At 38.9% G+C, this 24798-nt stretch overlaps 1 protein-coding gene across 1 annotated transcript in view; it reads left to right on the top strand.

Moving 5' to 3' along the window:
* The window catches only part of TRIM66 (tripartite motif containing 66), a 51296-nt gene that overhangs the window by 16985 nt on the left and 9513 nt on the right, over positions 1–24798 (top strand). The window contains exons 4-14 of the mRNA XM_051803936.1: positions 3016–3148; positions 3768–3884; positions 5681–5795; positions 6999–7145; positions 7272–7389; positions 8346–9241; positions 9767–9928; positions 19745–20017; positions 20240–20468; positions 23594–23654; positions 24372–24546. Coding sequence (XP_051659896.1) covers positions 3016–3148; positions 3768–3884; positions 5681–5795; positions 6999–7145; positions 7272–7389; positions 8346–9241; positions 9767–9928; positions 19745–20017; positions 20240–20468; positions 23594–23654; positions 24372–24546 — 2426 coding nt within the window. The remainder of the gene's footprint in view (positions 1–3015; positions 3149–3767; positions 3885–5680; positions 5796–6998; positions 7146–7271; positions 7390–8345; positions 9242–9766; positions 9929–19744; positions 20018–20239; positions 20469–23593; positions 23655–24371; positions 24547–24798) is intronic.

Here is a 24798-nt window from a genome sequence, read left to right as displayed (position 1 = left end):
ATTCTTGAACTGCTTAAAGTCACAAAACCAGAAACTCCCTTAGTCCCAGCTTTCTCAAATAACATTAGGTATTAGTACAGACTCTTTCCTTGTTATATGGAAATCTGTACTTTGCAACTGAGAAGAAACAATCCTTTTGTCAAAACTGTGTTAGGGGTAAATGATCTGGTACTGACATCTCAGCTATTTACAGGCTAGTGCACAAATTGAATAATTTTCTCTTTGCTATACTATCCTTTTCTTTCAGTCTCTCAAGGTTAAGCATGAACCTACAAAATCAAAGTTTGAGCCATTGCGATTTATGCAAGTGGAGGGAGAACTGTATTAGCTAAGATGAGATTGCTTTTCCAAAGTTGACATGAACTGGTTAGAGGAAGAGAGATTGAAAAGTTTCTGTTAATTATTCAAGAGATACACCTGAGATAAAGAAAATATAGGCTGTAGAAAATGGTGACTCAAATGATGAATTATCGGAATTTAGGGCAACTGAGCTTTCCCTTTTCATCAAATGAGGTTCTTATCAAGAAACTAACATGGATAGTTGTGGTCAAGGTATATGTTTCTAGAAAAAAACAGGCTTTTGCTCTTGTTTAGCACCTGATTTCTAAGTATTAAACTTATTTTTAAACTGAAGAGTGTTGCTCTGAGTGTAAAGTAAAGTAGGTCAAGAATACCACAGCTCAGTGGCAGTTCTCACTGACATACCAATTGAGTCAGGGGATTACTAGTGGCAGAGGATGTGGGTCTGTGTTGTAATTAGATAACACTGATTTTATCCTTAGTTTGCATTTGGAATCTGCCTGTCTCTTAAATCTGACATGGTACTAAAAAAATCCCACTGATTTCTCTTGGATGATTACAATCACCGTGGGTAAAGAACTCTTTACAGAGAGAAAAATGGAGAAATCATTATATAAAATTGTGACTAGGCTTCATTATACACAGACCTGAAAGACAGCATCTCATTATAAGCTGCAGTTTAATATGGATAATTTGATCTTGAGTTTTCAGAAAAACAGCTTGTATGCTTTGTAGATGCTGAATACTTCCAGAGGTTTTTCCAACCCATGAATCTTGAGATAGTTATTATGGTCTTTTTGTTTTCCTTTTAAGATGTAAAATCTGACCCTATAAGGGAGGAAAAGATGATCTTTGACATCCGCATTGGCTACATATTGGTTATAAAACCTGCTTGCTGCGTATTATTTGCACAGGCAGCTGCAGATTTTAATACAAAAGTACTTGTTTGCAATATAATCAGGAAAAAAATATTGCTGTGAAGGTGAGTTCAGTTTATACCTTGCTAGAAGAAAGTATTGGAGAAGAATAAAAAAAATCTAATCTAATTTCCTCTTTTAATAATGCTATCTGTTAGCATTTGATTTAATAATTATATAAACCAACAAACTTCCCTGAAGAATCAAGCATGATACTGCAGTAAATAATTCATAACAACGTAAACCATGTAATGCTGTTACATAAAATCTCAGCCTAATCTACCACAAATTATCTTCTTGCACATTGTTAAGAAGGCGGAAGGAAAGTCAATTGAACTGGAGGAAATAAATCAACCTTCTTAGAAATATTTAGAGTAGATAGCAATCTAAAAACTAGGCAATTTGATATGTTGTTTTAGAGCGTGGCACAGATTTTCTCCCTATTTTCGTTCTCATTGTCAGCCATCAGATTTTCTTAGCCTTTCTGCTTCTCTGCTGTGGCTTCTCTGTCACTTCTTCCAATTTGAAGTGACTGAGTCAGTATAGCTTGTTGTATGCTGTTTGTTATTGCAATATTATCACTTCAAAAGCTTGATTCCATAAAAGGCTCCATTTTGCTACAGGATGAGAGGATGATCTATGAGCAAATGATATATAAATAATAAATATTTTTGTATAATTTAAAGTTTTTATCAGTATTTGTTATCTAATAATGATTGCTTATTTAATTTCTCACGTGTTGATAAGCAATAATGGGATAGTGTCTTTGTTGGAGTACTCTGAGGATGCAATCATGTGATTTTTCTTGTTGTCCCTGTATGTATTCCAATGTACTAATAACTTTGGTTCTGTGGACACAGGATTTGAACACTGACCTGGATAAATCTGTCACTGTACCCGAGCTTGTGCTTTCTGTTCATTTTGAGAAAACAATATTTTTCACCAGTAATGGTGATGGCCTGTCCTTACATTGGTTAATAAAATTAGGCTCTGGAATCTGTGCTTTTTGGGTCCAAGAAAAGAGCTTTGGCCTTAACTGTTAATGTAGATGTACTTGTGAATATCTAGTTTCAGAGTTTGTTTTGCCATAGTTTAGCTTTTCTTTTCTTTCTTTTTTTTTTTTTTTTTTTCCTGGCATTCGTGACAGTGTTCCTTCTTTCTGAAACAATTCTACCCTTCAGGAAAGAGGGCAAGAATAGATTGTACAGAAGCAATGCTTCCACTTTGCATATCCACTGTCCATTCTTACTCTTCATCACACTACTCTTTAGAAAATCCTTTTAAAAATGGATTTTACGGCCTGATATTAGCCCTAGCTGCTGAACTTTATAAACTGCATTGGACCAAACACAAATTTGAGAAACAATTGCTCATACGACTTTTTAAGAACAAAAGGTTTCCTTGCTTCTGCTGTGACTGCAGGTTTATGTAATATGTTTGCTATTCTACATTTTACAGTCCAGTTTTGTTGATTGGTTTACCAGATCAGGGCATTCAAAGTTGTGAGGCAAGTGCACCAAATCATGAGAGATACTTAAAATTCATGAGAATTTGGAGGACAATATGAATTTGTTTTGATGCCTCTTTTTCTGACCCCCTCTGATGTGCTCAGTTTGTAGGACATATAAGGCCAGGAAAAAATATAAACAATCCCTGCTTCATATAATCGGATGGTTCCAGTTCTGCGCCTCTTAAAAATATCAAGACTTTCCATACAATTGTGAGTTTGGTTACTCTTTTTCTGAACCCTAACAGTAGTCCTTGTCAATGACGCCATTGTTTTATTTATTTCCCTCAGCAACTGAAGATGAAGCAAGCGAGTTTTCCTTATTTTGTCCAGTGCACACTCAAGAGCCACTCAGGCTGTTTTGTGAGACCTGCGACACCCTGACCTGCCGCAGCTGCCTTCTGGCAGAGCATAAGGAACACAGGTACCACACGCTCATTGCTTAATCATAATCAAGGCTAAAACTGGAGCTAATTGATATCTAAGACTTTTCATCTGTGTTTCCTGTCAGCTGATGCTGCAGGCTGGTCTGAACTTACAAGCCACAGCAAACTCAGCTCAGTTGTCTTATGCCCAGGTGGTGTAGCATGTGGCTCACTGCCCTCACAGGGGCACTCCCTGCTCCTCTCAGCAGTGTGTACCTTCCCAGCTGTACTGTCTGCCCAGGTGCTGTGTATGCAGAGAGTTCCTCATGACTGTGCTCAAAGGCACAAGTTGAACTCTATTCTGAGCATGGTTCAAATACTTAGTGTTTGCCTCTACCAGGGACTTCATGACTGTACGAGACCTGCTGCTTGCCTGTGGAAGTGTGTGAGCCCTGTAAGGAATTGTTTATAGACAGGGACATGTTTTGTGACATGAGCCTGCCTGTATGAGGTTTGATAAGGTTCAGCTGCCACAGAGAGCACCTGTAGTAGAAAAGAAGCAGGGTATCACATCCAGACAGGTATTAAGGCAGCTGGTCCCCTAAACTCATTGACTGATAGGTTGTTTATTTATGAACATGGAAAAACATAGTGCGAGAATTTCCCCTTCTTTTACAGGTTCAGACATCTTGAGGAAGCTCTGCAAAACCAGAGAGTTATTCTGGAAAATGTTGTAACCAAAGTGGAAGAGAAAAAAAGTGGGATTCAGGTTTCAGCTAAACAGATTGAAGACAGGTAATTGCTATGCATTATTTTTTCCCATGAAAGTGGGTGATATGCAAAAATATTATTTTCACTAAATGTAGGTTAACAGAATTAAGTGCAGCTGCTATATTTTTTTCTTGGAGGATAGAAAATAATAGGAAGATTAAAAATATCAAATTTGTGTTCGAGTGGTGCTGACAAGTCATGGTATTGTAATACATGATTCCGTAGTCTTTATAAGGCATGTGACAGCTGACTTCAGAGATAAGATTTTTTTTTTGTATAATCTGGTTCTGAACTAGAATTTGAAAATATTAGGAATAAAGATAATTTTTAAAATACCTTATTTCTTAAAGAAACCTGAAAACAAGCTGCAATGCAGTCAAGACTAATAAAAAAATGAAAATATTTAATTATGTGAACTGGATTTCAGCTACTGGTTATGCAGTCAGTAGCTGTTGGATCTCTCTTTGGCATTAATGAAACCATTTCAAACACCTTCAAAGAGTACAAATCTATTTGTACTGTTTATACTCTAGTATAAAGTGGAAGTTTTTTGGATGTATTCTGTGTGTATTTGTTGACAAAGAACTTAAGACTGTTCTTGGCATGATGTTTGCGTGAATCAATCAGCATAAGCATGTCATGTCCAGAGAGCAGTGGTCAAGGTTCAATGTCCAGATGGAGACTGGAGACAACTAGTGTCCCTCAGGGGTCAGACTGGGACCAGTACTGTCTAATATCTTCATCAATGATAGAGACAGTGGGATCAAGTGCACCCTCAGCAAGTTTGCAGCTGACTCCAAGCTGAGTGGTGCAGTTGACATGCCTGAAGGATGAGATGCCATCTGGAGGGACCTGCACAAACTCAAGTGGGCCCCTGTGAACCTCCTGAGGTTGAACATGGGCAAGTGCAATGTACTGCGCCTGGGTCAGTGCAACCCCTGGTATCAAGAGAGGTTGGGGCATGAAGAGATTGAGGACAACCCTGAAGAAGGACTTGGGAGTACTGGTGGATGAAAAGCTGGACATTCACTGGCAATGTTGGCTTCCAGCCCAGAAAACCAGTTGTATCCTGGGCTGCATCAAGAGCAGTGTTGCCAGCAGGTCGAGGGAGGTGATTCTGTCCCTCTACTCCATGCTGGTGAGATCTCACCTGGAGTACTGCATCCAGCTCTGGAGTCCTCAGCACCAGAAACATGTGTACCTGTTAGAGCAGTTCCAGAGAAATGCCATAAAGATGATCAGACAAATGGAATACCTATGAGGATGTGCTGAGAGAACTGGGGTTGTTCAGCCTGGAGGAGGGAAAGCTTCATGGAGACCTTACTGTGGCCTTTCAATACTTAGAAGTAGTTTCTAAAAATAATGGGGACAGACTTTTCAGTAGGACCTCTTGCAACAGGACAAGGGGTGATGGTTTTGAACTGAAAGAAAGTAGACTTAGACTAGATAGAAGGAGGAACAGTTTTATGATGAAGGTGGTAAAACATTGGAATGTGTTGCCCAGGGGGGTAGCGGATGCCCTACTCCTGGAAACATTCAAGGCTGGGTTGGATGGGGCTTTCAGCAACCTAATCTAGTTGAAGATGTCCCTGCTCATTGCAGGAGGTTTGAACTAGAAGACCTCTGAAGTTCTCTTCCAACCCAAAACATTTTATAATTCTATGTTTAAAGAGAAGAGTGAGAGAACTAATGGGAAATGATACAACTTGCATTGGATTTCCATCAACAGTTAGATCAGTTCTTGTAACAAATAACTGCTGAGCTGTGAATAAATGACATATCAGTTGACTCATTCAGGGATGTGTATCTCTTATCCGTAGGTTGCTTGAAGTAAAACATTTGTACAAAAAAGTAGAAAACCAAATAAAAATGGCCAAGATGGTTCTGATGAATGAAATCGATAAACGAACAAACATCCTTCTTGAACAACTTGAAGTAAGTAAGGCTAGTTTATTTGATACCTTGGGAAATTAAACTAAATTAAATTTAACCCCAGTGCCAGTGGAAAGAATATAGGCTGTGAGAGCTATTGCCCCTTTGTTTATATTTTCAAATATTTCTTTTCTTTTTTTTTTCCTGCAGAATTTTATTTAGAATCAATGGTTGACAAAGATTCAGGGTGAAGTGACAAAATGTTTGCTTATCATGAGTCAACCAGATTTTCTAATGCATTTACAGAGAATATGTGTGCACCTTTTGAGTACCTACAAAACAAACCAGCTTCTGGTTTTAATGTCTAACTTGTAGAAGCCCAGTAGCATCACAATTAATATCCTGTTTCAAAAATGATTCTTTTGTCAGCTTTCTGCAACAGACCCAGTAGTTTTGACTCTTCAATTTTTGGATGTCCAGTTGAAATATATATATGATTTTATTTTGAAATGTGCTGAGCACAAAAATTGCTGATCAGAGTTTCCAGTTCTTGGTTATTCTTGGGTCATTTTAGCAGGTACAGGAAAGACAAGGCACTCAGCATGGGCTGGCTACCTTGGAACTTACGTAATTTTATTCAAATGTGGTTACTCAGCTAAGTAGCTTTGCAAAAAAGAGAAATTTATGTTATCATTTTTATCTTTTTTAAGCATTAAGTAAATTCAGTGTTCATGTATTTCGACAACATTTCAGTGTTTGTCTGAGTTATCTATAACCACAGCTGAACTGTGCATGCACTTGCAGTGCTCAGTTGAAGTGCACTGTGGGGGCAGTGGATGGAATTGGCAGGTGCGAGGTTCAACTCAGACAAGGGCAGGTTGTTCTTCACATAAATGGTGAATAAGTGTGAAACTCCAAGTTGCTATATGCTGTGCATGGGTTCAAAAGCAATTAGACAAATTAATAGAAGACTACACTGAGGCTGATAACGTAGGCTCTGTTTTTGTGGTCCCTAAATCATGGAGACTGGAAGACTGTTCCAAGGAACTGGTGCATGCTTGTTTGCTCCTGGGGAAGTCATTGCTCTTCCCAAATTCAGACATATCTCCTGAGTAGGATTTTCTTTCTTTTTATGATTGGTGGTTTAAAAAGAACCTAAGCAACAGTATTGCTGGAAATAATGCATAACGCAGTGCCAGTGATTGTATGCACTATGGGTGTCTGAAGAATTGACAGCTGTCTTCTACTGATTCCCATTATTAACAGAAGATCACCAGCGAAAGGAAGCAGAAATTGGAGCAACAACTGCAAGGCATTGTGCTTTTAGGCAGACAGGTAGAACATGTTCAGAACTTCATCAGCTGGGCCGTGTGCAGTAAAAGCAGCATCCCATTTCTCTTCAGTAAAGAACTGGTAAGAGCAATACTTATTTGGCAGTAATTGTGAGAACTGTTTTGAGGACTTCATGTTTCTCAAGGAATACATTTTTCATGATCTTATAATTGTGAATAAAAGCATCATCCTTTGATTTGTCACCAGATTGTATTTCAGATCCAGCGTTTATTAGAGACAAACTGTAACACAGACATAGGCCCTCCTCTGAAGATCAAATTCACCTGGGATCCCTCCTACTGGACTAAACAACTATCCAATATGGGTAAGAAAAATATACTAGACAAGTGCCCAAAGCTAGACTACACAGATATAGACAATACAGTACTTTCCAGAAAGGGCTCTCCTTTTTTTGTTTTGACATCCAGTTTTGAAACTCTTGTCATATCCTGAAGAAAAGCTAATGTAGCTGAGCTGTTTTCCTCAGTTATATCAATTCACCTGTTAAAAGACATCATTTAGGTGTCAGATTCTTTTAGTATCTTAGTGGCCAAGGGACCTGAGCAGTCTTGAGACACAATTAATGGGCACAGAGATGACTTTAGGACACTGACTATATAATAATTACAGTGTTATTTATATAACAGATGTAGATTCTGTGACTTTGTTTCCCAACTGCTGTGGGTTTTTACAGTAAATTCAGTTCAGTAGACTGATCAGTGATCTAAAAGATCAGTTCTCTTCCCATTTTAACATATTAAAAACTAAATGGGGTAAAACACTATCAAAAGTGTTGCAGGGAGTAATCTTCTCTTGACTAAAAGCATGGACAAGATCATTTCATAGGTCACTTCTATTTCTAGCTTTTATGAGTCTCACCTATGCAATATCAATCTCTTTTATTTTTGTCACTTTCTACCCTGGAAGCTGTCTTTTGTACCTGTGTTTATGGACGAGGATAAGCTCATCCTTTAGTAAAAAGTGAAAGTATGAGCCATATCCATCATTTAAGGTAAAATAAGTTAAGGTCAATTTTTCAAAGTGTTTGCTGTGTAATTCAACCAGGAGTTCCACTGACATCGGTGGGAGTTTGCTATGCTTTGAAACCACTGAAAAATGATGAAAAATTTGTCTTGAATGTATGTTGGCAGACTGTTTAGACAGGATATTTTAGTATCTTTTATATATGAAATGTGAATGATGGTCATTTCCTTGTCTCCAATTTTTATTGTGTAAATTTGTCAAGACCATAGGAGAGAGTAAATTTGTCGGTTTTTCCAGGAGGTTTCACAATGGAAGGTGGACACATTTCTCACTCAGATATGCTACTATGTGGAAATGTTCAAGGGTTACAAACCTCTTTGTATCATGGGCACCATTCATCAGCACCACAGCTGGAGCCTGTGAATAGCCAGGCACATCCATTTCCACCCACAGTTCAGTGTTCTGCACCTGTGTGTTGCTCACACTGCCTCAGCATTCCACACCCAAACAAAGCTCAGTCTTCTTACCAGGACATAAACCACCATAAAAATTTTCGACAGCCTCCCGAAATGCATCAGCAGCACTTCCCTCTGCAGTACAGCCTGCAGCAGCAACATGACAAAGAGCCAAGGGGAGCCCCCCAGCCCGTGAAGCTGACGCAGTCAGGGCTGGAACAGCAGTCGCGGTCCGAGACGGAGAATGCATCTGGGAGGATGGGGAAGCACTTACCACCCCAGCAGCTGCAGCAAACTGCACCCCTGGGTTATGCTGTTGTGTCCCATGAGGCTCAGCAAGTTCACCCGAGCCACCCACAGCCATTCCGCACACAGGCTTCTCTGCAGGCATCGGCTGGGCAAGCGCAACTTGGTCACCTCCAGAAGATAAAATCCAACCACTCGCTGCAGCCACCCCCACAACAGCAGCAGCTGCCTCTGCCATCACCACCATTGGGTCAGAGTGAGAGCACCCACAAGCAAGTCATCCAACAGAGCCTGGACATCATGCACCACCAGTTTGAACTGGAAGAGATGAAAAAGGATCTGGAACTTCTTCTTCAGGCCCAGGGACAGTCCAGCTTGCAGCTGAACCAAGCCAAGCCACCTCAGCACGTTCAACAGACCATAGTTGGTCAAATCAACTACATAGTAAGGCAGCCAGCCCCAGTGCAGCAACAAAGCCAGGATGAAGCACACGTAAGTTCTCTAAAAATTCTTTCCTATTGTGTTTAGTCAGTGTAAGCTCAGAAATGGGAGACACTTTTGACGTTTCTTGTATTTGTTTGAACTTTCTATTGTTGTCTTGTCTATGTATGCAGCAGAGGCTTTATGCCTCATGCAGATTGGGCCAAAATTTTCTGTAAAGTGCTGCATGAAGAACCTGGATCCCAAAGGTCTGAAACTCTAAATAATCATGTTGAGCAGCATATGGGAGAATAAAAGCACCATCATTCCTCCTTACTTCATAGTAAACAGGAAACTGCAGGACTGCAGTAGTCTCATTCTCCATTTCAACTCTTCTTTTTTTTCTTTTTTTAATAATTTGTTAATGTTTGAGAGAAATCTTTCTCTATTCATTTTCTACTTACGGTTACTTCAAACATCTCTGTTGTTGTAGAGTCTGTTCGGGCTTGTCATAATGTGTATGCTGTGAATTGGTCTAAATTTATTGCCACTTTTCTTTCTATGTTGAAAGCACCAAATCTTAATTGTGATTTGTAGGTCTCTGAGAGCTCCACAGAACCTGATGCCCAGAAGCCTGCCATTTCTCTTGACAAAAGTGATAGTCCCTCCCTGTCACAGTCACTAGATGAAGAAGCCAGTGTCAGCAGTCTCTCCCCTGCAAGCACACTCCAGCAATCAGCTTTCCATCCAGTCAGAAAGGTATAAAGAACTTTTTTTAAAAAACAAAATTTAAAAAGAGAAAACATTATTTGATAATATTGAATATAATTGGGCATTGGAGTTCGCAATCAGGTGGAAAAAATTAAAATACAGTAGAAGTCAACAACATGGAAGACATTCACAGCCTAACCTTGTGTGCATCTCCCTGTGAAGGTGCCTACACACTGGGCTGTAGCCAGAATTAGCAAATCTTTTATAAGCTGATAGTGTTTAGATCTGGCTGACATGATTGTTAAGCATGAACTGGTAAATAAATAGAACCTCTCTTTCTTCACTGCTTAAATTCTGTCCAGCCTGTATCTCTAGGGATTTAACTATTAGGACTTGCTAACTAGCATAGTAGCAGCAGTTAATTTGGAGGGAAATAAAAAAGTCAGAGATGCTGATGGAATCAGGCCTGAGAAACACCCTGCAAAATAGTTACCCTGGAAGTAACAACACTAGTTATTACTGAAGGTGTGTTGTCTGAAAGGGATGTAATTCCATTGTACTTCTTCTTTTTGTTTGTATATAAGCAGAAATATCATAGTTTATGTATCTCTAGAATATTTTAGTACATAATAGAGCCAGGCTTTCATCCTTCCACCAGCTGTGAGGCCCTGACTATTGAAGAAGCAGCATGAACAAAACTAGGAGGGCTAATCCTTATCAGTAGATCCTTGCTGGCTCTGGGTATCACCTGTGCATTTGAAACAGAGAATCTGCCTTTTACTTCTCTGTACAGTTTGTTTAGAACACACCAAACAGCACATTATGTTCTGGTTGCTCAAATCTGTTTGTTACTTCTGTGCATGGCTTGTCTTGCATTCCATGTAGAAGTCTTTCATGGATATTTTCTCTTGGAATTTGTGTGTGGAATATTGTGGAAGTACTTGTCTTTCCTTACCAGCCTCAAAAAGGAAATTATTTTTCCTTCTTTAGTATGTAACTTTGTTAACTCAACATATTTATGATGCAATACCCACTCAGAGAATTGTTGGAGATCCCCTTGGGAGTTGTAGAGACATGGAAAGGTAATGATTATTGAGGGCCTGAAAGCAGCATGCAAATCAAATTTGAAAGCCACAAAGAAATCTGCAATTTCTCACTTAATCCTGTAAATGTGATGGAATTTCTGGATCAGGCTGATGGTGTCACAAGATTCTGAGATGATGGTCTTTGGCTCTGAACTTTCACATGTGAACCTCTGAGGATACAACACAGGACTGAGGAAAGCTATGTGGATTTTCTAGGATATGGCTACCTTTACTTTAGGATCTGACTGTAAAAACTGAAGATGTGTATTTAGGACCTGAGTAAGACCATGAACCTGAGCTAATACTTTTCGTGTAATGTAGACATGTCCTCAAATTTATTTGTGAAAGTGAATGGTGATGCTACCCAAGTAACTTTCAGAAGTTAAAGAAGCTGTCCTTTGTCTTCTGGACCTGTAATAGAAGGTTATTCCCAACACCTTAAACAAGAAAAGTCAGAAAGGGGGAAGAAAATGAAAGTAGATGTGTGAGAGAGAGAGAAAGAGAGAGAGAGGTATAGTCTGATGGGAAAGAAAGAGTAATAAAGGAAGAAGGGCTGAGTTGCTGCTGCAGAAGTTGAGGTGGCAAGAGGAGGATATTCCTAGAGGAAAAGAAAAGAATTTTTTCTAGAGGTGCTGGGAAGTGTGTGCTCTTGTGCTTTCAGAAAGCACAGGGATGTCTGGGTTTTTTTGGCTAGTTTTCTGGTACCTCTGCAAGAAATGAGAACATTCAACAGCTACAGCACCCCATCTTTCCTTGCATTTATTTCTTCTAATGAGCTGTTTGGGATGAAGATGTAATGTACTGACAGCTCTGGCTATGCTGAATTAGAAATGATGAAGGGAAACAGCACAGTAAGGAAACCCTTGAGATATAATCTTCATGAATGTTGTTTAAAGATGTCTGACTGCTTTTGCTGACAATTGGATTAAATCTAGGTTTAAATGGGAGATTGGTTCCTGTTTAAGAACAGGGGAATGTATCTATTCATTCTCATCTCTGTTTCACCCGATTAAATATTTTTCACAGTCCTCTCCAGACAAAAATTTCTGCATAGGTGTTTGACCATTTACTTTCATATGGCCTGTATTCAGAACATTTCATATCTCTCAAGTTCTTGGAGGACATGGAAAAAGTGAATGTGGACAAGTCTGAAACACTGCACTTGACAAATATGGTAGAGAAAATGGCTAGATAAACCTTTTGCTACCTGAAGAAGAACTGTGTTCTGTCTTTTGGAGAATAATTGGTGTTGGACTTTTGACCTCATGTTGCTGTTCTGCTGAACTCTGACAGCCTTCAGTTGAGTGCAGCATTCCTAATGGAATAGGTAATTCTGTCTGCTGAGATCCTTTGATTAAAGAGAAGGCAGTGTGTACCTGAATTAACTGTTTAGTGATCTGTTAAAAAAAAAATAATAAAAACTTTCTTTAGTCCATTGGTTTCCTTTGTTTTGGAGTGGGGCAAGGCTTGATTGTGCATGCAATTAAAAATCTATGCATTAACTTTGAAACATGTTTATGGTATGCATTTGATATTATTGACTGATTAACTAGATAAATTATCTGGATACAGGATTATATTTATGTGTGAAATAATATGGAGTGGATGCTAATAATAGTTTGGGATCACCACATTACTAATAAACAGGGAAATCATAAGTAGATGATTCAGATAATTCCAAAAAAGTACTAGTGGTGTGAGGCACTCATGTGCCATGTGACAGCTTTTGAGTTCCAAGAGCACCTGTTCAAGTTATTCTGATAAGTACTGTTTTCTTTCCCTCACATTTAAAACTGATTATTGATAAGCAGAAGTAGAAAAACAAGGATGAAACACTTCGCACATTTGTAAAATGTCCCTGTGTGTTACATTTCACCACCTATCAGGGCAGAAATTAAATCTGGCTTCATTGTGCAGCAGAGTTTTGGCTTTCCAATTGTACAAAATACAGTTTACTAGCTGGTGTCAAACACAGATATTGTCACCAAGGCTACTGCAGTCTCGAAGTTCAGAGAAATTCCTGTCTGTGCCTACCTGCTCTGTATGCATGTGAATAATATAACCTCTAAACGTGTAACTTCAATTGTCAATGGGAGTGTTTTCATATGTTTCACTGGTTTTGGAGCATTAATGGTGATATTTGTCAGCCTTTCTGTCTTTCTGTGTATTCTTCTAACTATTCTTTCTCTGTGAATTAATTTTTTGTGCAGAATAAATGTTTCTATACTTTGACCATTTATTGTTTGATATAAGTACTGCACTTAGCATAATTTTGGGCTTGATTAGCACCTTTTAAGAGCACAACACTAGAAAAGAAATTTTTCTGTCCATGTGCAAAATGGATATAATTTTCTCTTCATGGTCCCCTGTCGGTATACTTCAATCATGTAGCCAGGACCTCTGTTTTGGACTGTAGAGTTGTTCCATCTCTACGCCTGTCAAATATCCAACCTCTCCAGTAAGAATGCCAGCAAGACAGAGAACAAATTTCAGAATAGCTTCGGTGATACCTGCACTTCAGTTCCAGGGAATTGTGCCAAGCTCTAGCAAACAAGTTTTACACAAGCTGTTGAATTGCTATGTTGCAGTGTGAAGGAATGAGTACTCAATTAGATTAACAGTTTTGTGGAAGGGGTTACCAACCTTCTGCAATGATATGGTCCTCTTGTTGCTTTTACATAGTATGATATTGAGTTGTTAATTTGAACACAGGACTGGAGAGGTCATCTAATCTGAAACAGAGGAGAGAGTAATAAGATATTTTGAGCCTAATTGTGTTTTCAGGAGTAATAGAGGGAATACAATCTCTGTTTTGTTTGTGTGTACCTAATTGTCATTTCTGGTTGTGATGAGCAAGAGGTCTAAAGGCTGTAAAGAAATGACACAATTGCTGTACATCTATAGCACAAATTTGTAGTTTGAGCCTCAGGTACTGCTGCAACAAACATTGGTGTTGTTGCAGGGCCAGCTGGACATCCCTCCTCTTCAGACTCCATAAGTGCACCCCTTTCTGTAGTTTGGAGCAAGACCTTTATTTCTGGGAGGGAGGATTCCTTATCTTCCAGCTGTTGAGTCGGGTCCTGGGTAGTGGAACATTCTATACCCTCCCCACTAATCCTAAAAACCTAACCAGCTTGGGTGTGGTTCTGCCTTCTGGGACACTACTTACTTGTGAGTAGATTGGGCATTTGCAATTTGCATTTAGCAAACTCAGGTTTGGTTATGTTCCTTAGAAATTTTTGAGCTCCTCTGAGTTCCTTAGCTCTTCCCTTGAGCTATTAGTTCACCTTCTGCTTAAAGTGAACCTCTGAATATATCATGCACTGTATTAGTAAGTTATTACTGAAGAGTTGCACAGATCATTCATAGCTGTAGCCATCAGTAGATACTTAGGAAAGGGTGTAAGAAACAGAGAAATATAAGCTGATGATAAACAATCCCATCTTCTGAAAACCAGCACTTTAGGGACTTTCTGGCCTGAAGGTTGTACCAACAGAATTGTGTTTTGGAGCTCTTCATGGACCTGCCCTCTGTGAATTTTTCTAATCCATTTTTTGAGTCCATTTTAATACTATTGGTCTCTGCAGCATTTTACAACAACGGAGTTTTGCATTGTGTAAGTTCCTCTGTTTGCTTACTTTAAGTCTGTTTCCTGATAGTTCAGGCAGATGCCTTCTAGTTCTTGTGTTAGGAAAACCAGTGAATAATCACTCTGTATTCACAGCCTTCATAATATCAGTATTGGATAGGTCTACATTGAATTTACTCTCAAAATTTCTTTTTGAAACTGAAAAGTGATCGCTTGCCTCTCTAGAGTCAGGATTTTCTTTCATAAAAGCCATTCTATACTTTGTTCCTTTATATATTTGGCCATTTTCCCTATACTTTGTGGTTTTTGTAAATTATTTTTGAGACAGGGTGACCAGAAATAGTATTGAAAGTGTAAGCACATGGAAATTTTGTAGAGTGCTATAAGGCTGATTTTTGTATTATTCTTTTTGATTCGCAATAAGTCCCAGCTTCTTAGTTCAGGAGCTCCATTTGTCTCAAACACCATAAAGCACCTGAAATGGGGAATTCCTAGAATATTCCATACCATCCAAGGAGCAATCTTCAGAGCACTCTGAGAGGCCAGTTATATGCAGTGCTGGCATTTCATGCAGGACTGACATAGTGACAGTTTGTGGTGGAACCTCTCAGCCTCTGTTCAGACTTGATGCACGTGAATTTCTAGTCTCTGAGATGCCAATGCCACTGTTACTACAGGATTGTCAGACAGAACAATTGAGTTTGGTCTGCTGTTGGTGGCATTTTTGGGTATTTTACCCCAACACATTTGTCCTAAGCTTTATTAATGACACCTCTTCCATCTCGGTGGCAATAGTTTAACTGAACTACTGTGTTTGGTTTGTTTGTTTGTTTTCTTTTTTCTTTAAAAACGTGCAATTTGTGGAAGAGAGGTTGACAGAGAGAGTAGAGGTTTTATTTTTTGTCAGCATTGCACAGAGCATGTTGTGATTACTTAGTGATTGAAGTAATAATAATTTAATATCCAACCCTAGAACTTCAAGTCTTAGCTTGGGACCAAAGTGGGTTTGTTCTTGCTATTTTTTGGGCCCTAATTACTATTAATTATAGGGGAATTAGTGATGAAGGAAATAATAAGAGCCTGGAATTTAGTGTGCTACAAATTTCTGGAGAAACAGATTATGTTTTTTACTTTACAGAATTGAGATGTTTACAGCATAAATATGTTCATGTTAAATGCAATTAGGTACATTTCCCAGAATGTTAGTTTTACAAAACCTTTTTCCTCTGACCTGAAAAAAAAAGATAAATAAAACATGATGCTGCTTGCTCCGTACAATCTCTTCCTCCTTCTGCTTTAAGCCAGCTCCAGTTTATTCAGACAAACTGTGAAGGAAGATTTGGATTCTTTTACTCGTGAAAACAGAAAGGAAATCCTTTGGATTCTGTTCTGAAACTGGAAAATACGAATAGGAAGCATGTGTAGCCTGTGTTATCAGTGCTGCTGTGCTCGGTGAGTTAAGCAACTGGATTGGAGTAGTACATTTGTTTAACCTTCCAGCATAATGAGCTGCCAGGGGGATTGCTCCACTTAATAGCAGCCGTTCATTACTCTGCAACCATTTGCAGCGTGTTATTTCTCTTATAGCAAAGAGAATTGGCGGTTCCTAGTTTTAGCTTTCTTTATCTGTGACACTTAATGTCAACAGCCTTGAGACTTTGCCAAAACAATCCTAACAAATCCTAATCCCACTGTTTCAAGGTAAGTATTTGCTTCTCAGAATTCTTCTGTATTAGTGCTGCATGTTTACACTGGACCTTTTTAAATGCAACAGCGATCAAAGAAATATTTGAACTGAACCATGTGTTTATTTTTTGTTCTCTGAAGGCACTTTGCATGTTCTTTCTTCTTACCTTTCACTACCATAGCTAAGAAATTTGTGGTAGAAGGCATTTTGGGGTAGTGATGCTGCTGCCATTATATTATAAGGATCATCAAACCAAAATTAATTATGAGACAGTGAGAATTCCATTTGTAATGTCACAGATGTAGTTCAGTGTGCCAGGCTGTACATTAAAATGTCAAAAAGTTCAAAATTAACCTACAGCTGAAGCCACCCTCTGCCCAAGAGCATAATTAGTGCTTGTTGTTGTTCAAATGGTGCAATGTAAAAGCAATAGAGCTTTTATAAAATAGAGATAAATTCTTTAAAGGCATCCCACTTGCAAAAACTAGCTGAACTGTCAAGGGAAAAGAGAAATTTTTGCTAATGGCAAAAGAAATGATTATTTTAGGGAGTGAATTAATAGACTATTAATGAGCCTTGTTCCCAGTGCATTGTTCACTTCACACTTGACAGCAGCTCCATGGATCAGGATGGAATGTGTCTGTTCTTAACTGTGAGTTTTAATATTTTGCACTGAAAGATCATAATGTTGCTTCATCATTAAAATAACCACAAAATTAACTTTTGCCCCAAGGGAAAGACAGATGGCAATTTGATGGCCTCATTATTCTTTTTTCTTTTTAGCAAGAGTAAGGTTTTATATTGGCTTATATAATCTAAAAAGATCTCTGAAGAAACTGATGCTACCTAGAAGAGTAAAAAGGATGTAGCCAGATCATGTAATTGAATTTCACCTTCCTGAAAATTTTAGCTGTAAGAAAATTCCTATGTGCTTGTCTGTTTTTCTTTTTTCTGTTTTTTTCTTAGTAGGAGTCATCCCAGCGACTACTCTCAGTAAGTAAACTTGTGTCACTGAAGCCAGGACTAATCCCACCATTGCCTCAGTGGGGCTGACATCTCACCTGAGGTGTACACAGCTACACACGGAGGGTTTTCACAGGGTCAGGTCTCAATATGTGATAGATGACAGCACGTGCTCATGAAGGAGTGAAAGAAGGTGTGTGTAGTGATTAGAAGTGGTGAATGGCCAGAAGGTCTCCAGTTAACTTGCTATGAGCTTTGGGTGGTGTGCCTGCCACTTGTGTGCCTCAGCGTGCCCATTTCCAGTGGAGCACAGCGTTAGGTAGTTCCTCTTGACTCAGACAGGAATTTGTGGATGCTTCATGCTTTGGAGAACATGATTAAATAAATATTAAACTGCCTCACAGGGATTTAATTGATGCTCACTGTGGACTTTGAAATGAGGGGGAAAGGCAAGGCTGGTTGCAGTTCTTCTGTTCGGTTCAAGCACGAATTCTACTTATTTTATTTTTTGTAAGTGATGTGGAACAATTCACATGTTTATTTTGTCATCTGAAAGAGACTTGTGATAAAAAGAGGGATGGAATGAAAAGGAAAATGTGGACTTGATAGGCCACATTTGTCATTGCATGTGAGGGAACCTCTCACAAGCAAACTATGACATCAAATAAACACTTTTGATCTTTGTGGACTTCTTTAGGAGGTGTGGCCATGAAAGCTGGATTCCTTTCTGACCTACATATATAACTTTGGGTAGAAACCTCATTATTTTTAGGAATGTTCTATCAGACAGAATATATGGCAAATTGTGCCTCCACCAAGGCATTTCTTCATTTGAGGTATTCTAGTTTTCATCTCAAACTTTGACAAGTTCCAGCTGCTTCCAAAAAGTTATCATATCTCAGGCAGCTTAAATTCAGGGGCGTTCATTTGACTCAAGAGGAGGAAAATGACCAACACCCTGGCTGCAGAAATCCAGTACTCTCTGGGATGCCTTCTACATGGAGGGACTGTTTAAAGCAGACTCACTGGAGCACTGTGTGGTAGAATGGCACAAACCTTCCCTAGCCCTGCAGAAGAGCTAACCTCTTTTTTTGTCTCAACTGCAGGCTATTTTGTCTCATTGAATTAAGTGGTTACTGTTCAGGCAAAGCTCCCACTGTGGCATCTACTGCAAATTGACAAAAAAGAGACTAAACTACATCCTTAGGTGGAAATTAGTGTCTGTGGGCAGTGTCCTCTTAGCACATAGTTGATGTGCATTGCAAGCAGAGGAATTGAGAGACTGACTTTGACATTATGTAGAGTTTACACAGGCACAACTGACAGCTCAGTCTAGTCTGCTGTCTTCACCACTGTGGGGTAAGATGGACAAAGGTATCAAATCCAAAATGGTGTATAACTTGAGAAAAATACTAATCAAATCTAGGAAATGGGTCCTGTCTCAGATTCACTTCTAAGTTGCAGGCCTCTAGCAGAAAAATAAGTGCAACAATGAATTTAAACTCTAATTCAGATGCAATCAACACATTTCTATTGCCTTGATTTATATTACAATGAATGCTACTTACTGTATTGCAGTCACATGAAAAGGACATATTCAGTCAATTATCAAGGGTGAAACAGCAATGAACTATGATAAAATAAAGGAAAAATTGCATATTCAAATGACACAGATCTGCATACTTAAGAATGCTTATGTTTACTGTCTATGGATGCTGCAAGAGTCTTGTTTTCAATAGTCACACATTCCAGGATGTAAGACAGCTTAAGGAAGTCACCTAGATGGGTGGATTTGCTTTGGTTTGCATAACACTATCTCTGTGGATTTGATAGCGACAAATCATGAGGCAGTAGAAAATGCATATTGAGACTTTGGTAAATATTCCCTTTCTTTGAAAACTAGACATGTGCATCCTTTCCTCATTAGTACAGGTGGAGTGTTTCTGGATTTACACTGTAATATTTAAAGAGAAAATGCCTTTGGTTTTAGTGGGACAGACTCACTAAGTAGCATAAAGTTTTCAGCATCATGAAAAGAAACAATTGCTTCATCCACTTATATCATATTTGGAGCTTATTTATTCTGAATCTTCTTTCTGAATAAAGTGATTTAATGTTATTTTATAAAATGATAAAATTTCTGTTTTGAATCTTATTTCTTCCAGAATAACTTAATGGAAGGTAATAGTGTTTGTATCAAGGTTCTATTTGGTATGGAATTCTACATGCTTAGATTTCCCAGTCATTGTAGGAATTAAAAATCAGGATCCCTTGGATGAGCTAAGGAAGACACTCTTCGTAAATCACAGAAGGGTAACCTAGTTTATCGCCTTTTCCAGTTTTCAGTTTCAATGGTGGAAAATCTAAAACTTTTGGGAATAGTATGGGATTATGACAGCTTCTTACAGCCCTCTTACTTAACTGTTTGATTATGTCTAGCTGAAACAGAGTATCTCATCTATTATAGACAGCAAAGTAGCATTTTGGTGCTGAACGGTTTATTAATATATTGGGTTTTTTTTCCTATTTGCTTTTCCCAGCATTCAGCATCCTTAAGCATCGTGGGCTTTTCAAACGGTTTGGAAATGGAATTACCTCCAACAAGGCTTTCTAGCTCGGCTGATCCACAGGTGAAAGGTGCAGCTGCTGTAACACTTGACCCGTCCCTAAATGCCCTTTGTGACTGTGATGCTCCACCAGAACCAGTGCCCAGCTACAGCCTGGCACTGGGCAGGGCTCCAAGTGACCTGAGCCCTGGGAATCCTGCTGGCTTCACCCCAGTTGATGCACTGCAGGGCAGCACCAAATGCAAGGTAGGAATGGCTCGAACTCCTCTACTGAGAGGGAATCCACTTTCATTTACAGCACATGTTACTGTTAGTCAGTCAGTCAAAGATAGCTTTTTCAGTAAGTAAAGTTTTCCTTATCTAGTTTTTGAAGACTGATTAAAAATTATTTTCTTAAAATGGAAAGAAAGAAAACTAATAATAAAATGTGGTATTTTTTTCTAACCCTCACCCCCCCACCTCCCGAAGCTGGAAAATGAAGACTTCAGTACTGTAGACTGTCTTCTAGAAAACAGCTTGGCTACTGCTGGGCAAGATGTAGTTAATGAATTAACTCTTTCTATGCAAAAAGTGATGGAAGAACCTATTAATCTTTCAATCAAAAAATCTCAACATTGCACTTCTCCTTCTGAGCTGCTCAGCAACACTGTTTTCCTGCCTGTGAATGCCAGAATGAGACAACTTAGAAGCGAAGAAGGTACAAGGCTTTTAATTATTTCATTTAGGTTTTTTTTGGTCTTTCTTTCTTAGCACTGTGCATTGCAAGCATTGCAAAGCAGTATGCTTATTAGTGTACTTACATGCAAATGTTCTTTCTAGCAAGCTTCAAATTTTATCAGAGTACTTAATCCAATGGAAAAGTGTGTTTGATCTCATCTATGGAGGAAAAAAACACGGAAATGATATGCTTTGAATTTGTAACATCCTTCATCTGTAAAACAGAAACGAGTGTGTCTGTGTGAAGTACCTGGAGTATTAGTTCTCTTAGAAGCACTCCTGTTAATGAGACCTGCAGTTATGACTATTGAAGAGCTGGTTTGAAGGGTCCAAATTCAATTAAAAAAAAAAATTACTTCCCAAATGTAACGTGCCTTCTGCTAAGACCTTCACATCAGTAGCATACCAAATTTTTGTTAATATATTGCACGGTGTGTGCTTTTGCTTGGCTCTCTCTGTTGTGGAACATTCCCTTCAGCCAAGACCTATTTCTTCAGCCTTAATGGAGAATTAGGCTTTACTTAACTCTTTTCATGGGCAAATTGCCAACATCATTGTGCTACACTGTAAAGCCTCATTCCTGCAAACTCTGAAAGTCAATGGAACTACTCATGCAAGCAAGGGATTGCAGGATCAAGCTGTTATCCCGTGACTTATGCCAACATTTGGCTGCTTTTCTCTATAAAAGATGAATTAATATTTCTATCTCAGTGCTATACTTTTATTCAGAGAACACTAATTAGTACAAAGGAGGCCTAGCTCAGTGAGCCAAGGAAATGTATTTGTCTTCTCTTCTATGTCCTCTGCCAAATTGTTACAATTATGCCACAGTTATTTGTGTAAGAATCACGTACACCCCCAAAAAGCTGTGTCTCGGTCAGGCTGAAGTGTCTCCAAGAGGAGCAGCTTTCTAATATCTGGTCTGGGTCGTGTGATACTACACCCTGAAAGCAGCCCCAGCGTACTGAATCTCACTGTCTATAACAGATGCTACAGATTTGCTCTGTACAAAGCACAGGCCCTGTTGTGCAATAGGATGGAAAGCCTAGCGTGTTGAGTTCAGTGCTGCTCCCTCTTCACAAGGAAGGATCAGGAGGGAGCAGTTCCCATCCTGCTGTGCCTGTTTAATGGTGTGCACTGAGGAGAGACCTGAGGAGATACAGTCACCATATGCAGTGGGAGAGATGAATTCTGTTGCAAAGGCAAGGTTATCTCTGCTGGTGGCTCTCGGTAGGACTTTCTGGCTTCAGTGGTGCTGTGCTGCCAAACCCCATTCCTTCTGGTATATATCTCCAATGACTCATCCTTTTCTGATATCAAACCTAACCTAAACATTTCAACCTAATTTAAAACAAAATACTTCTTATCCTAGCCACAAGAGATGTGGTGAAAATTGTACATAATTTCATCATTTTCCCTCTTACAGCCACTTCTTATCATAGCTTGCATAAACACCCTCCCCTCCCCTTCTCTTTCCTAGACTAAACAATTCTGATGGTTTCAATCTCTCCTCATGGGTCAGGAGTTTGATTTTTCAAAACCACATCATTCCTGCTGTGCTATTTTGGGTTCTCTGCAATTAAGGAGTGCTGCCCACAGCCAAACGCAGTGCTGCAGCTGAGGCCTCTGGGGTGCCATGCAGAGCCAGAGTATCAGCTTCTTTTTTTTACATTCCTTGCTGCTGGTAATAAGCTGCAAGATGGCATTCCTCTCTTTTGCAGCTAGCAGCATTAGAGGGTTGACTTGCTTGTGGTGAGAAGTCCACGTTAACTTCCTTCTACAGAGCAGTTCCCTAGTCAGTTATTTTCCTTTGCGGTTACATTAATCTGATCCTTTACAGGCATAATACAGTTAATTCAGTCTTATTGATTTGGGAGATTTTCTTTCTCTGATGTATTAAGGTCTATTTTTAACAGTGTTTGCAACCCCTTTAGTTTGGCGTTTTCCACAAATTTTATAAGTACTATTATTTTATGGGCCAAGTTGCTGATGGAAATGTTAGTTAATATAGCAATCCAGAACCAGTGGAACATCTTCTGGTTTCACAATGTGCAACAAGAGCTGACCCTGCCTCAGTGTGCAGTCACTCTTTAGTAATTCTGTCTGTCTTTCACCTGAGCAACAATCACAAGTGAATAATGCCTTAGGTGTGATTGTAAAATGCACCTTTCCTTGTCAGTCTTGTATTGTGTTTCCTGTGGCTGGAAATAACAGACTATCCTTACAGGCACATTGCATTCAAGCCGTGGGTTAGGTACAGTTGACCCAAGCTAGATTTTCTTTTAAAAGGCATGTTTTCCTGGCCCTCACTTGTCTCCAGATAACCATGATATTAGGTTTGTTTCCTGTCAGTATTGGCTATGTCAAACCAATTCCTAGCAAAGGAAGGAATTGCTATGACATTTGTCAGTGGACTGGTCTATGAGGACATCCACTGGGGTGTTCATCTCTATGCTGTCCCATCTCCCTGAAGTTGTTTTATTACTCTTGTGTCTGGTATTAGTCAAGAGCTACAGCTACTTGTATGCTTATATAACAGATAGTTTTGAGCTCATGTGTTTATAGTTACAGACGTTGGATAGAAAGGAATTATAGTGTAACTTTTGTCCCTCGGTGGCAGATGGGAGACACAATTTTCTTCCTGTTTTCAAGAATTAGCCAGAAGCTTCTTAGCATGGGGCTGTAGACTACAGAGACTTCCTGAGCCTCCGGGGTTCAGACCTCAGTAGGTCTGTTTTTCTCAAGTGCAGGCTGTACAGCAAAGAGGATTACTTATGTTGTTCCATGTATATGGATGAATGTGACATGGCTGTGTACATATATAATTCCCTGGGAATGAAACCATTGCGACAAAATATTTTGTAAAGGCTCCTCGTATTTCATACAGAAGCTGTGGTTAAAAGCAAAAAAGAAAGACAAAAGCTCTGTATCAGAAGAGAAAATAGCATACACATTTTCTATACATATAGATGAAACAATTCCATAATTCACTTATGATATCATATTAAACACCAGACAGAAGTACATGAATATTGAAGTACTTTCTACCCTAATCTGCCTGTGATATTATAAATATTTTATTCGTTTTCTTATCTTCTGTTCCAGATTCCAATGACTGTGAAAAGGAACATTTTGAAATGGATATGAAAAGCAATCAGAATGTCAGGTAGAGGAGTCTTTTTTTTATACGAAATCACTGGCCGTGAAATTTTATGCATGTATTTTGAAAATTTGTCATACTTAATGATAATGGAGAACTTAAAAAGAATACTAGATTCCTTATAGATAATAGTTCTGAAAGTTGTAAATTGCTCTCTTAAACTTGAAAACAACAATTAAAAAGAAGTGGTGAATTCATGTATTTCTGTTATTCTGAGTAATTTTCCAGAATGAATAAATACTTGCAAACTTATCTCACTTGGATAATTAAAACCTGTTAAGCCTAAATTAAAACTAAAAGATATGATGGGAACAGGACTAATACTGTCTCAATAATTTTATAAGATTTTGTTTTCAGCTACTGCTGTGATAATATGTTCGAGTAAAGTTGATGATATGCTGTGTTCCTACTTGAAGCCAATCACACTTAAAAGTATCAAATATGGCATAAATTGGGATAATTAAAACAAAAATATAAGGAACAGGGCAAAAGTTTAGCACAGAAGTTAGTAGTGCATTTACACATATGATTGAAGTGATCGAATTCACATTTCTTAAAGAATTGGCTTGTTAAAAAGTGTCCAGATTTTCAGCATTTAGCCAGCAGAGTCACAGCTGCAAAGGGAAAGGAGCACAAATAATAGCACGTGAAAAGTATTGAAACTGAGTGGGCAGAATTTTGTGGAATGTAGCCGAATTCAGCCATGTGTCCTTTTGACTACAGAGCTGGCCCGAAGGAGCAGAAGATTCCCTTTGTGCGACTGGAACGCCTGAAAATATGCGCATCCGAAGTGGGGGAGCTGCCGGTGTTTAAGCTCCAGCCACAGGACAATGAGCAGGAGGGCAATTTCCTCCTCGTAATTGAATGTGGGACACGGTCTTCAAGTATGTCTATAAAGGTGAGTAGAATTGCCTGGAGGTTTGACTTGCCTTCTCCCCTGTATTCTACTGGTTTGTACCCACAGTTCTGAGAGTTATTATACAGTAAACAAGTTTGTTGATTTGTTTCATCTTGGGATACTTCTGTGATGGGTTGAGGTAATAGGCAATGCTGCTTTTAGTTTGCTGTGTAGCTCCCTGATACTTCCATTTCTGAGAAGTCTGTCTCTGGGATTGGGTAGCTGTAGTGTTTTTATACTCTAGCAAGCAGC

This window comes from Manacus candei, unplaced genomic scaffold, assembly GCF_025592945.1.
Source record: "Manacus candei isolate 608988 ecotype Guabito, Panama unplaced genomic scaffold, ASM2559294v1 h1tg000060l, whole genome shotgun sequence".
In the NCBI taxonomy this organism is placed as follows: domain Eukaryota; kingdom Metazoa; phylum Chordata; class Aves; order Passeriformes; family Pipridae; genus Manacus; species Manacus candei.
The sequence above is the reverse complement of the archived record's forward strand: the minus strand, read 5'-3'. Positions and strand labels throughout refer to the sequence as shown.